Source organism: Medicago truncatula, chromosome 7 (genome assembly GCF_003473485.1).
Source record: "Medicago truncatula cultivar Jemalong A17 chromosome 7, MtrunA17r5.0-ANR, whole genome shotgun sequence".
Taxonomy (NCBI): Eukaryota; Viridiplantae; Streptophyta; class Magnoliopsida; order Fabales; family Fabaceae; genus Medicago; species Medicago truncatula.
Window position 1 is genome coordinate 19,805,641 of NC_053048.1, and position 14,289 is coordinate 19,819,929.

Below are 14,289 nucleotides of genomic sequence, written 5' to 3' on the forward strand. Positions count from 1 at the left end.
TTACCTAATCAGAAATTTTCAAGATCTGAAAGGATTTTGGCACTTGAGACTGAATACGAAGAACTAAGAAACCAGGTTAGAAAAATTACTAAGGCTTTGTTTGCGAGTTTGGTGGGAAAAGAAAGGAAAGATTTTGAGGGGAGCAAAATATGAAGAAAAATAGATAAATCTTACAAATTTTTTAAAAGAGTAGTTTTTTAAAGAATGGTAAATTAATGCATATGATTACTTTATTTTTAATTTTAAAAATATTATAACAACATAAATTAAATTTGAAGAATTCTTATTAACCCTCCAAAACCCCCCAAATCCTTCCTCCAATACAATTTTTTAGTTCCTCCAAATGATGAGGGTTTTGTATTATGAAGAAAAGTTAACCCTCAAAGCCCTTCTCTCCCATTTTCTTCTATTTCTTCCACTTGCTCATTCCTTTTTTCCTAAACCTTTCCCTCCAAACTCGCAAACAAAGCCTAAGAGTATAGCAGATCTTAATAAGACTTTGGAGATATTCAAGTAGGATCAACTGGACTTAAAGGTAATTTGGGATGAAACAAGCTCAAATGTGAAGATTCTGATGGTTGTGCTCCCTAAATTTATTTAGCACACCTTTTATCTGCTTTAATTTATATTTATGTACAAGAACATTTAGATTGTATATTTGTGTAAACTCTATTGTTGTATAACATCTTCTATTATCTTTTCTTCTTCCTTATTTTTGTTGTTGACAAAAGGGGGAGAAATAGTATAATAAGAAAGAGAAAGTAATATAATAAAAAGAGGGAAGCAATATATAATTATGGAAGTTTGTCCAAGGGGAACAAAACAAAAAGCATTTTACGTGAAATCTAAGTCTGAACAGCTCTGATATGTTTAAAGATCTAATATACCATTCTGATGTGTTAATATGTATGTGCTCTGAGCGCTTTTATTCATAATTGATCAATAAATTTAGTTAGCCAGTATAGAACTTAGGGGGAGCTTGTAAACCTCTCTTTAGGAAATATTCGATAGGATTTAGGGAGAGCTTGAAATTCTCACATTAATGGACTATCACAGACTCAGAGGTGCTTGCAAACCTCAACCATGAGACTATTAGACACAGGGGAGCGTACAAACCTTAGACCCTGAAGTCTACCGGTTAGTTAGATTAACAACAATTATTTCAAATGCTTGTTTTTGTCATCATCAAAAAGGGGGAAATTGTTGAAACAAAAGTGGTTTGTACAATTCCTCTAAGGTTTTGATGATAACAAAATATTGAAGATCAATTGGATATACTAATATTTGTTCAAGAGTGCAGGATCATAGAATATATCCAACTAAGTATTGCAGAATCAGAAGCAACGGAGAAGGTCAAAAGACTATTGTAGAAGATCTGAAGAAAGGTCCACTAGAAGTTAACATTCTGGATCAGAAGAAAAGGACACCTCTCAGAAGCAAAAGATTGGCATCATTAGACTATGTAGAGATCATCAAACTCAGAAGACTTCATCAAACTCTGAAGGTACCATCAGACTTGGAAGACCTTTAGACTTCAGAAGACCATGAGGGACTCAAACTGCACGTCAGATTTATTGTCTTCTATAGTTGTCTCTATCAAGGATCTGAGTTCAGTTTTGTCTTCATCTGACCATGTATAGAAACAGACAAATAACTTCAAGGACAATAAGAATGAACGGATACTTCTATTTTCAGCAAAGGATTTTCAAATGACTATCCAACAGAATTATCCATATCAGGCAATGGCCCAACGTCCTTGATTTGAAGCTTCTCAACGACTCTTAATACGTTGGCACTCTTCTCAAACGTCTCTCAAATCCCCGCCTATATAAGTAGCTGAAGACCTAAAGAAGATCAACAATACTCTGCTAACTGTGTCATTACTCTGCCGAATCAAATACCGCAAAAACACTTTGGATTTTCGTTCAATTTTTGTATCTTAAAAATCCTAAAAGTCTTAAAGAGTTTGTTCAAAGATTGTTCAATTTACACCAACTTTTGTATATCTGATGTAAGAATAAGTTTGTTTATATTTGCTATGAACAAATAGAAGTCTCCTGCTTGCAAAGCTTGAGCATCAAAAGTCTCTTTCAGCTGTGATTGAGTAAAAGAAGTCTCTTGATGTTGTCATTTAGCATTGGAAGTCTTCTGCAATTGTGTTTGTGCAAAGGAAGTCTCTTGGTAGTGACCTTAGAGCATTAGAAGTCTCTTGCAAATGTGTTTGAGCGTTAGAAGTCTTTTGGAAGAGTCATTGATTTAACATGTGTAATATTGAACATGTTAGACAAACTCTTTTTAAATTTACAAAAGTATTAATTACAAATAATGATTTTCATGATGTTTCATTGATCTAGTAAATAAGGTGTTTTGTTTCTTGTAAATAGGATACAAGAGTATTTCTTTTATTTGACTTTGGCATTGGTCATTTGTGATTTATAGTATTATGTTTCCTTGACACCACTTGTGCCTTGTGTTGTTTTCTTTAGTACAGTTCTTTGGTCTCTTAAAAAAACGTCGATACGCTTGAACAAAGTAAAAATCCTTTAAACATTCGAGATTGTTAACACTTCAAGTGTGACTTTTTCACAGATTGTAGCAACAAAAATCCAAATGAGGAGACAAAAGATTCATGGGCAACATCCTCAGTGTCCCTCCATTAAAGACCACAGTATGTGTCCCCACCGTTAATACCGGCAAACATGACACGTGGCACAAGAACATGTTAAATTTACAAACACAATCGTGGAAACATATAAGCCATTTGACATGACAAAATCAATCAATAGTTACGAGGAAATAGTCTAACTTTTTGGACACATTTTACAGTGTTCCATGCTGAAATAGAAATATGCAAATTACATAAACTTTGTAAAACTGTTATTGTAACTAGGAATAGATGCATTTTGATTTGTATAATGCTTGGAAACAGAACTTTTAATGTGAACATAATAAGGACTTGGCCCTCAAATGCAGCTTTTCAGGATCAATGTCCTAGCCGTGGTGCATATATTGTACACTAGGTGTGAATCAATATAAGCACTAGAAAAGGTTTTTGAGTGATTTTATTGTGCTTGAAAATAATTTAGATTTGATTTAAATTAAGTTTAAATTAAAGTAGCTTATAATTGAATACATTCACCGCAAGAGTAATTTTGTAAGAAAAAAGTTGAAACTAAAAGCTTATCCAATTAGATCAATTCAAACTAAAAAATTGCTTGCTCAATCAATGAGTTAAATATATTCACAGCCAACTAAATCCAAATTTGAACACTTCAAATGCACAAAGATGGTGCTCACCGCATTTTCGCTTTCATTCTTAGCAAGTAAATCACAAATTTTGTACTTAAAATTGCAACTATCGGTCAGTTTTGTCTCTCAAAACTGCCAAATGGCAAAAACAAAATCACATTTTCATCAAAATCGTACATTCGTTAACATTTTCTCTTTTAAGATATGAAGTACTCCACATAGATGTCACGTAACATGGACTATTTTCTCCATAACATGTTAAATGTGTATGTGACACTCCACATAGATGGCATGTAACATGAACTATTTTGCCTGATAAAAATTAAAAATTAACGGTCATTTAAATACTATTTCAGACAAAGTAGTCATTTGACGTGGCATCCACATGGAGAGTCATGTACACACAGTGAAGATGTCACCTCATACCCTAAAACGAAAGAAAAGTCAAGATAGGAATACTTGATGATTCACTCAATCTTAGCACTTGAAAGGGGGATAATACCAAATTGTATAGACTAATGATCCCTTATTATGTAACCAGGACTGTGTATCAATATTCATGTAATTTAAGCTATTATTGTTGAAGAAACAGCAAAATGTGAAAGAAAAATGCATTTCCATTTGATATTACATTATATTATTATCTGTTGATATTGATCATGATAGATCAGCATCAATAATATTGAGTAACTTATATATACAGTCTTTTGTACCATCCCAAAAGAACAAAGTAATCAAACAATTTTGGAAGAATTAACTTTTTTTTTCCTTCTGTGTTTGTAAAGTAACTCCTTTTACTTGTTCACAACCACCTAGAAAGAAAGAAAAAAAAAACATATATTAGCGGCATGAAAGGAAGAATAACAGTGCAAAAGATGATTGCAATCATATTATGTGCAATAGTTCATCATTTATAACTGGTCTTGTATGTAATTTTAACACAAATAATTGTTGTGAATTCGGGATTCAAATCTCATACCAATAAACTTAGAGTACAGCAAAAGGAAGTAGTAACCAATTTCAATGTAGCCTCGAGCAACAACCACAATAGTTGACCTAGATCTAATCTAGTAACCAAGTGTAAAGCACAAACCAAAAGCAAAAGATAAATTGAGGAGAGAAATAAACACAGCAAGATTTGTTCACCCAGATCGGCCCAATAATGACCTAGAGAGATCTCTCTACTTCACTATCAATGAGTTCTTTACAAAGAGATACAAAAAGGTTACAAGAAATTACCTTCAACAAACTCTCAAAGAACAAAACTAGTTTCTACCATTTTCCCGAATCTTGTCATGTGATCAACAGACTCAATGATTTCACTCTCCCAAGGTGTTTACAATTGTTTCCAAACCCAAGAATCTCACCCAGAGACACTCTACTCTTAATCTCTTGTTTCCCTAAAAGTTCCCTTCTTTGGTTTCGTGAGATTGACCATCAAATTGGTCAAATAATGCATATATAGTGATCAGATCCCGAGAAAATCGCGCCACGATTTGCCCAGATCGCACCACAATTCACTGTTTTGTAGACAGTACAAAATTGTACTTAGTCAAATTGCGCCACGATTTCTTCAAAATCGTGCCACCGTTTTTTACGAACCAAAACATGCTCCCAGCATCACCAAATCGTGCCACGATTGCTCCAAATCGTGTCACGATTTTGGAAAACTTCCAACATCAATTTGGAGTCACTTTTCAACAATGATTATTTTCAATTCTATAGTTGAAATATTTAAAATACTGCATACAAGAAATGTGATTTAGGATGTCTGCTATGATTTGAAAGGAAAAGATGTGCCATTCTCTTTTGTGGCATGGATTCATCAGTGAAACGATGAGCATAAATCCTAGGAACAACTTGTTTTGAAACAAAAATTCCAATTTAAAATTATCTGACACAGTATCTTGGTAGAAATTAGAGTAGGAATATTTCTATAGGAACAATGAGGTAATGAGAAAATAAAATTCAATATAACATGTATGATCACAAATCCACACTAACTTCTTTATAATTTAGTTTGATGTATCTAAAACTTAGGACTTTAGCCATAACTCAACTCCAAAAGTTAGTTCAATAGGTAAGGGCCATCGATCTTGGGTTGATAATAAATGTATCTTAACATGTGAGGCCTAAAATGTGAGGATTGCTCAAGCTTTATAAAGAGAATCGCTTCATGTTACATGGTTGTCCTCCTCGGATTTAATCTTGCTCACAATGTGGAGACTTTGCCTGGGGAACCAATGGAACCTATTGTGCAGCAATCTTTCACCCTTACCAGGATAGACTATGATGATGGATTATATCACAGCAGTCATTCTCAGCCACAGTCGTGGCATCTGTATCTGTTGTTCACAATTTCTTAGTTCACAATTTCATGTTACATAGAATTACAAATTAGTAACATCAATACACAAGACACAGAAACATCAAGTACGCTATCTACTTTTCTTATATGTGAAAATGACTAGAGGGGCTTTTAAAAAAAAGGAGGGATGTAGTAATTCTCTATTGGTTTCTCACACCACTTGCTAATTCCAACTCTGAACCTTCTATTACTATAGCTAATAGCTCACATCAGGCTGCTGATACAGTTGGTCATCTAATATCGTTTATGTTACTCGTCTGACCTGTTCTTTACATAGGATCGCAGTACAAGACATGTAATTGGCTCAGACATGATGAGTCGCTGAGCCTATACCATCTTTCATCACCATCTGTTGTCTGCACTACTTCATCGCTCGAGTTACCCCGCGATCACTAGGGACATCCAAGCTTAGAATGGTTCCTGGTCTTTCCTCTTTGTCAATTATTAATTGTGAGTCAATTACCCTAGGTAAAAAGTCTAGACTCTATAGTGTCTTTTTAAAGTGTGTCAATAATCGGACTGCATACCCCATTTAGTCTTTATTTTTAGACTTCACTACTTTGTAACCTTCATTGATAACTGTTCTCGTTGTACATGGTTATATTTAACGAAAAACCACTATGAGGTTTTAACCATTTTTGAGACCTTTTGTGCTTAAACTAAAAATAAGTTTCGCACAAATATTCAATTACTAAGAGGTAATAGTGCACATGAAAAAATTTCCACAACTTTCAATCAATTCATGTCTTCTTAAGGAATTATACACACAAGTCTTCATGTGGTTATACACCTTGACAAAATGGGATTGCTGAAAAAATAATAGACATCTGATTGAAACAACTCACACCCTATTGCTCCATCATCATGTTCCCACTCAATTTAAATGGGTAGTGGTCATTACTTCCTGTTATCTCATTAATCATATGGCATCTCCTCTTTTGCATTGCTAGACTCCTCATGCTATACTTTTTAATCATTAGACGACATATTCCCTTACGCCTCGCACCTTTGGTTGTACTTGCATTGTCCGTGACATGGTTATACTCACTCCTCATACTCTGAAGTATGTTAAAGGATATCCTGGTCAAGGTTTATTGTATGAATGTAGAGGTCATTCTTGGGTGATTGGTTGGTTACTTAGATGTTGATTGGATTGGATCTTCCTCTGATAGACGTTCTACCTCATCGTATTATGTCCTTGTAAGAGGTAATCTAATCTCCTAGAAAAGTAAGAAGTCGGATGTCGTTGCTAGATCTATACGTGTTCTGGCATTGGTCACCTATGAGCTTATCTGGATGAAGCAACTAATTCATGAGTTGATATTTACTTAGGTATATCAAATGAAGTTATTTTTGCAATAATCAGGCTGTTATTTATATTGCTTCCAACCTAGTTTTTCAGGATAGGGCCAAATATATTGAAGATGATTGTAACATCGTTAAAGAGAAGGTTTTTTGGTTGTATTGTAACTAGTTACACTAGTTCTAATGATCAACTAGCTGATAATCTCACTAAATCTCTTAGGGATTCTCGAGTTGAGTTATTTGTAACGAGTTTGGTGCATAAAATATATATGCATCAGTTTGTGGGGGAGTCCTAGAGTTCTAAGTATTGGTTCCATAAGCCCATTTATGTATATGATGTATATCCTAGCATATATGTCCAGTAGTCATTCTTTTTTTTTATTTTGTCTTAGATGAAGTGGTAATCCACTGAAATTAAACTCACACGCAACTGTGAGGTCCCGGGCTCGAACCCGGGTCACGACGTCCGGCCTTACAATTTCGGCATTTGTCAGTTGAGCTAGTCATTGTCTTTACTTATAATGAAAACCATTTCTCACAATTTCTGTAATTCTCATAAGATTTAATAGTACTTCCCTAACATACTTCTTTAATTTCAAAGACTCCGTCAATGTAGAGTACTTTTTAAGAACTTCAACCTATTAGACTTCATAAAATTCAAAGATTTATACTATGGACATTCTCAAGAAGATCCTGAAATTCTTCTTGAATACTGCAATCCGGTGTCGCTGAACTTACACTAAGAACCCTGAACTTATTCTCAACTTGCACACAGATCCCTGGTAAAGAGATCTTGCATTGTAATTAATCCAGCATAAGAACATAAAATCAACCTTCCTTATTATCCTACATGCTCATTTAAATGTCATATTTTAGGTATTGTGACAAGTGAATAACACTTTTTTATTAAATCAACGCAATCAGATTATCTTCAAAACTACTAAATTATGAATAATATGCATACCTTAGCTAGACATTTATTGTCTTTTGAGAGTGACACAAGATCTATGTAGAAGCTGTAGCTGGAACTCGAAGTACTTGCTGCAGAAATCGTGCTACGAGACGTTGAGTGATCCCATCCATAACACCTCCCCCAAGTCTGCGTGCCTCAGGTTGCTGAAGGACCTGTTACCACATGCAATCATCTATTGAATAATATTTCAACTGAATACAAGAAAAAAATTATATCAAATTCAACTATATACTTTTTTTTTCGACAACAGTTCAACTAAATACTTAAACAAATAAATTCATTAATTTAATTTCAAAATTTCTCTCTTATCCTATAGTAAAAGTACCCACTCCACTGTTTCAAAACTATATTCTTCATGGCATTTCCTATGTTTAAATTTTATTTATCGCTTGTTTAGTTCCACATCGGGTTTGTGATTCTCGTATCCCAATTTTATTTATACTGCGGTTTTACGGAGCTAGAAATTCAAGCTTCAGTCTCGCTGCACGGTACCACCGCGAGAACAAAAACGCACTTAAGGGAGTACAGACATTTCAAAATACAGTGCTGTATTTGTGTATGAATGTCATATACTCAAACACTATTAAATAATACTTGCTTGCATCCTACAACTTTTTCTCCATTTTTTTTTTTATAAATGTGCCAATATGTGTGGGATACCAATGGTATCATACCATAATAATTCGATAAGTTATAGTGTCTTTCATTGTATGAAAAACGACTAAAAGCTGACTTTTTTTGAGACAGTGATTTAAAATAATGATATTTATAACATTTCATACTAGAGTTATATCAAGTAAACACCAACTGTCAATTTTCCACAAATTAAAATGGACATTTGTCGCTTGAATCCAAATATATTGTATATATTGGAGGTAAGTCCTCTATTTACGAAAAGATATATGAGATCATTGATGCAGAAAATATGGATCTTACCCGGAATATAGGTAGCACAAGAGCTGGATCAAAATCATTGGAGGATTGCAAAAGTCCCCATATTCTAGATACTTGATTCCTAAGTTCTATCATACTTAGCATTTCAGATTCTGACATCATAAGGGGACCATTTGCATTGCCATTGAAAACAAGAGTCCTCATAAAACCAGGAACTGACTTGTATGAATCAGAAATTGAGCTGAGAGTAAAAGCTTCAGATACGCGCACAGCCTCTTTGATAACAAGAGTCCTGATAACTTCACCATCAGGACTCAATAATACCTTTAGGACAGGTTGTAGGGCCTCTTTAGCAGAGAAATCACTGTCCATACTGCCCTGGACTAGCAAGTCTTCAAGTCTACTCCACCTGCACTGGAACAGATCAATGAATGTTCAAGTACACTTTCTCAAAATCATTTTGTATCACTACTTCAACAACATATATAGGATCTGTTTGAGTTGTTTTATTGATCTTTATCTGTTAGCATAAGCCCTTGTAAGACTGTTTCTGAGAGCTTATAGAAACAGCTTATGGCATGTACATAAATTGTTTTAAACTCTACATAATAACTTATGAAAACAACTAATAGCTTATATGATAACTGTTTGACTTTATTTTATCTTTGGTTATAGAAATAGTATATACATAAGCACTTAACCAAGATACTAGTGAAATACATACCTAAACTTCCCATCCTTGAAGAGCAGCTCAATAAGAGCGTCTCTTAGATATGGATTTGGATCTGTTAAAAGCCTTTTAGCAAAATATGGGTATGAGGCCGCAAGCACCTTAAAATTGGGATCAGCATTAAGTGCTAAACCTTCTAAAACAGTGAGAGACCTCAATATCAAAGCATAGTAAGCTGGGACTGCCGACAGAAAAAGGACAAAAAAATGTTGAAACCATCAGACTCTGTAGCAAATAGCCGAAAGTAGGAACAACTAGTAAGTACAAAAATATAAAGCATGGTATAATCTCACCATTAAATGGAAATTGATATAAAACGTTCCCCAAACCATCCACTAGTGTCTTGAAGTTAAGTTCACTGACAGTATAATTAAGGGCATCGTCAAAAAAGTCTCTAAGTGCCGGCACAATCGGAGAAACATCAACATCAGGTGAAAGGAAATCAAGAGCATAGTAGTCACGAGCCATAGCTTCATAATCCCGGTTAACCAGGTGAACAACATGGCCAATTATGGCAGATCTTGCTTCTTCCGGCGTCTCACTCATCATTCCGAAGTCAAGAAAAGCAAGCCTTCCATCAGGTGTTGCTAAAAGGTTACCAGGATGAGGATCGGCATGGAAATATCCATACTCAAGTAGTTGTCTCAGGCTGCATTGTATGCCAGTGTTCACAAGATCCAAGACGTTCAATCCTTGTCTCTCAATAGCTTCTTGCTCACTTAGTTTGACTCCTTCAACCCAATCCATTGCCAGTACTTTAGCACTTGTATAATCCCAGAAAATATCAGGAACACAAATATCTTGCCTGTCAGCATACAATTTTTTGAACCTCCTTGCGTTTTGTCCCTCCTGCAGTAACCTGTCAAAATTTACATTCAATCCTAAAAAAGAATCTTATATAATTTACAAAGTAGTAATTTCTTTGTCAACATATACGAAACATATCACCCCCATGCAAAAAATTATTATTAATTAAAGTAACACTATTGGCAATTTTTCAAGTGTCTTCCAGGAATTTGATCTTTACCGCAGTGCTGACAACTCATGGACTGTATCACCACACCCGGGAGATATTGTTACAAATCAGGAAAGCTCCGACAGATAGATACAACCCTTTGCTTGGATACTAGTCCCTAGGCAAAGGATCTAATGTTTGGTGTTTTATAGTATTTTCTTGAGCAAAAACAATTACGCAAAGGGAAAAAATAAAAAAATATAAAGTGGTATTGAGTGAAGAACAATATACCTGGACATAGTTGAGCTCTTGAAAAACTCTGCGTGCAAATTCATCAATAAGAGCAACAACATCAGTGGTGATTATGTCTACATATTTATTTATGAAACCCCCAAGACCTCTAATTAGGTAGAAGTCCAATCCTATAGCTTCCTCGATGCTAGGACGTTGAACCTTGATGGCCACGAGTTTACCCGAGTTCTTCAAACGAGCTTTATAAACTTGACCCAAACTAGCTGCAGCTATTGGTGATGGTGATATAGAAGAAAAAATAGAGTCAAGGGATACTCCTAATTCCCTTTCGATGCACGCAAAGGCCTCCTCATCGGGAAATGTAGGCAACCCATCCTGTCAAAGCATGGCAACGGTCAAGGTTGTCCAAGTTTTTAATTCAATCATACAATTTTTTTTTCCGACCAATCCGTACAAATCTATGAAGCAGAAAATATAAAGAAGGGCTAGAATATCATCCTGCGTTATGTCAGTGAATAATCTATATATGATACATAGATGAACAAAAGCTAAGAAGTGCACTGCATACTGACACCAGCAACTAAACCAATCAACATTCTCACTTTAGCCCCATTTTGATCGACTATTTTCATATTATTTAAGCTTATACCACTGGCATTGAACAGTTGTAATTGATGAAGCTTATTAAAAAAGATTTTGAAACTTACATAAGATATTATAATGTTATCATCATAAGCTAAATGCTGGACCAGTTTTAAAATAATTTGATGAACTTAACTTCAACAAAACATCAAAACTCCATTCTTTCCAAAGCACTAGTTGAAATGTCTATCCAAACACATACCGTGTTTGGTTTGTGGTTGCGAACATCTGTTTGGACACAAATGTATATTTGACAAATGGTTCAGTTAATTTAGATTCAAATATATGTTGTTTCAACTGCAAACCAAACACACACTTAGCTTACTTCACTCTGCATTTTGATAAGCTCTACTACATTAAATTAAGCTGTTTCACCAAACAGGGCAATTAAGATAGGGTTTTGCAGGTGCACAACAAATAAAATAATAGCCTTTGATTGTTTTATCATGCATCAACTGCTGTTAAAAGTAGATAACTCTAGACCAAAACTTGTTGAATATATAATTTCCCTATGTAGGGTTGACAGTGAACTGAATCAACTGGAAAGTAGTTCATGAATTTTGTTAATTAACTTGTTAAATATGTTTCATGAACCAAATGAGTCAAACTATTGAGCCAAACCGAATTGTTCATGAGCTTGAATTCAAGCTCATAAAAAGGTTCACGATGAAGTCAGGTCAAATCTTGAGATAAAATCAATTTACATCGAGACGAGTTTCAAACTAAACCAATTCGACTAATTTTCAACCCTAGCCACATTTTCAAATCGCACAAAATCAGAACACCTAATTCTGTTCTGTCCTAAGCAACACATGGAACAAGTAAATTGAACAGAAAAATGCAACTATATAAATGAGGGAAAGAGTAGAGAACACAACACCTGAAGCTCAGAGAGTTCATCCAAATATTCAGGTGGGCAAATGTCAGGCCTAGTAGACAATCCTTGACCCAACTTCACAAAAGTTGGTCCTAGCTGTGTGAATATGGTCTTCAATTCAGTAGCACGTGCCTTTTTATTCTTATCAAGTGTCCCATTCTTTTGCTCTAAAAACAACTTCAACCCAAATGAACCCAAAGCACTCACAATTTCAACAGCCCTTTGTACAACCTAAACCATAACCAATAGAACCAAAATCAGGGTGGAATCAATCCTTGAAAACCCAATCTACATCGCATGCATACAAGTATCATACTAAATACTGATAGTATGAATTCAAGTTTGAGTTAAGGTACAAATTTGACAACAAATTTCAACAACTTAGACGCAGTTTAAATATGTGGTTGATTACGTTCAAGAGATGGTTAATGAATATAACAGGATGTCACAATTCATCAACTATCAATTGATTGTAATTAACCACATTATGAACGTCATTAACTACGATTTTAGGTGTTCAAGTATATATGCATGATATTCATTAACTATGAATTGTGTTCAAACATACACCTAAAAAATTGTAGTCAATAAGGTTCCAAATCATAATTGACTGCGTTTAGTGGATGATTAATAAATAAAAAAACACTTTGTTATATGCATTAACAAATTTAAACTTGTTGTCAAAATTGTGTACCAAAATAATTCATTTCTTAGTAAAACCACATGTATGAAACTAGTACTATTCAAAAAGTGGCTACAAGTACCAAATAAAGTACATAATAATAATAGCATTTTTACTTTAAAACATAATTTTGCATAATATTTATCATAAAATATCCAACTAGAGCTGTCAAAATAGACCACTTTACAAACCTCGATATTAAACGTCCTATTAGCCCGTTTTGACAGCTCTACCAATCGGTGAATCAAGTACTACCCAAGAATTCAAAAAACAGTAAAAGTAAAAGACTCCTTCTTTTCCTACCCTATTGATTTCTCGCGCCTTATTTTCTTCGTATGATATAACTCAAACAACATAAAAACCTCTAAAAACACGTTAAAATATTTTTGATTTTAGAATCGCAAGAAACCATAGGACTGAAAAAGTAATGGTCAGAGTAAAAACCTTGATGCGTTGGGACCCATATTTAGAAGACAATAATTCAGGACTATACAAAGTAGCATTAATAGCACGTGTCATAGCTCTAGCCTCAGCTTGAATATCATCAGCACGGTTCAATGGAAGTGTAAGAACACGATTTGTTCCATTTCTAACCAAAGGTACGATGTTACTTGAAGATGTTGTTTCTTCCACCACAGCAGCAAGAATTTTGAGACGTTTAAGGTTGGTTTTGCCTCTGAAACGACGTCGTTGGATAGGAATTGAACCACGAGTCCATGATGAATAACATGGTTGTGTTGTTGCAACTGTAGCCATTGTTATGTGTTGTGTGCCAAATGTAACTTACTTTATTGCAAAAGTTTAAAATATTTGTTGTGAGAGATTTTTTTTTCATTTTTGAAGGTTTAGATTTTTGGTATCCTCTAAATATATTCGTGGTTGCAAGCAAACAGAGCTTGCGTATACTCGTGGGCATGTCAACGCCAATGACCGCTTATATTTCAGGATATATATTTTTTAATATGAAAAAAGTTAGGTAAATAGTTATTTTAGTCGATTTTTTTTGTGTGAGATTCGAACCTCGTACCTTACATATGTTTTAGTTTGATTGTAACTGGTGCCCGCAATAATTTTTTTAGTGCATCAAAATTTTAAAATAATATCTTATTGTGTATTACGTTAGTTAAAATAGTTTTTGACATTAAACACATTTGTTATTGTTTTATCAATTTTTCAATATACTTACTTATTATTACATTAGTCTTTATAAATACTTATTTATTTTCATTCAAGTCCTTATAAAAAATAGGGATGTTATTTGAACAACTTGTGGGACAACCAAAATATACAAGGCAAAATTACATAATTTGTCGCTTAATTTAATTTCAAGGTAACATTTTTGTCATTTATCTTTTTGTCTTG

General features: G+C 34.2%; 1 protein-coding gene across 1 annotated transcript; it reads right to left on the reverse strand.

Annotated features, from left to right (window-relative positions):
* Positions 1 to 3,846: 3,846 nt before the first annotated feature.
* Positions 3,847 to 13,765, reverse strand: LOC25480022 (protein ACTIVITY OF BC1 COMPLEX KINASE 3, chloroplastic). Its single transcript, XM_013587535.3, has 8 exons — positions 13,372 to 13,765; positions 12,249 to 12,476; positions 10,766 to 11,101; positions 9,813 to 10,368; positions 9,514 to 9,700; positions 8,832 to 9,198; positions 7,887 to 8,047; positions 3,847 to 4,061 (listed from the first exon to the last, which is right to left on the reverse strand). Exons 1-7 carry the CDS (start codon positions 13,681 to 13,683, stop codon positions 7,928 to 7,930), a joined length of 2,106 nt encoding a protein of 701 aa, XP_013442989.1. The 5' UTR covers positions 13,684 to 13,765; the 3' UTR covers positions 3,847 to 4,061; positions 7,887 to 7,927.
* Positions 13,766 to 14,289: the final 524 nt, after the last annotated feature.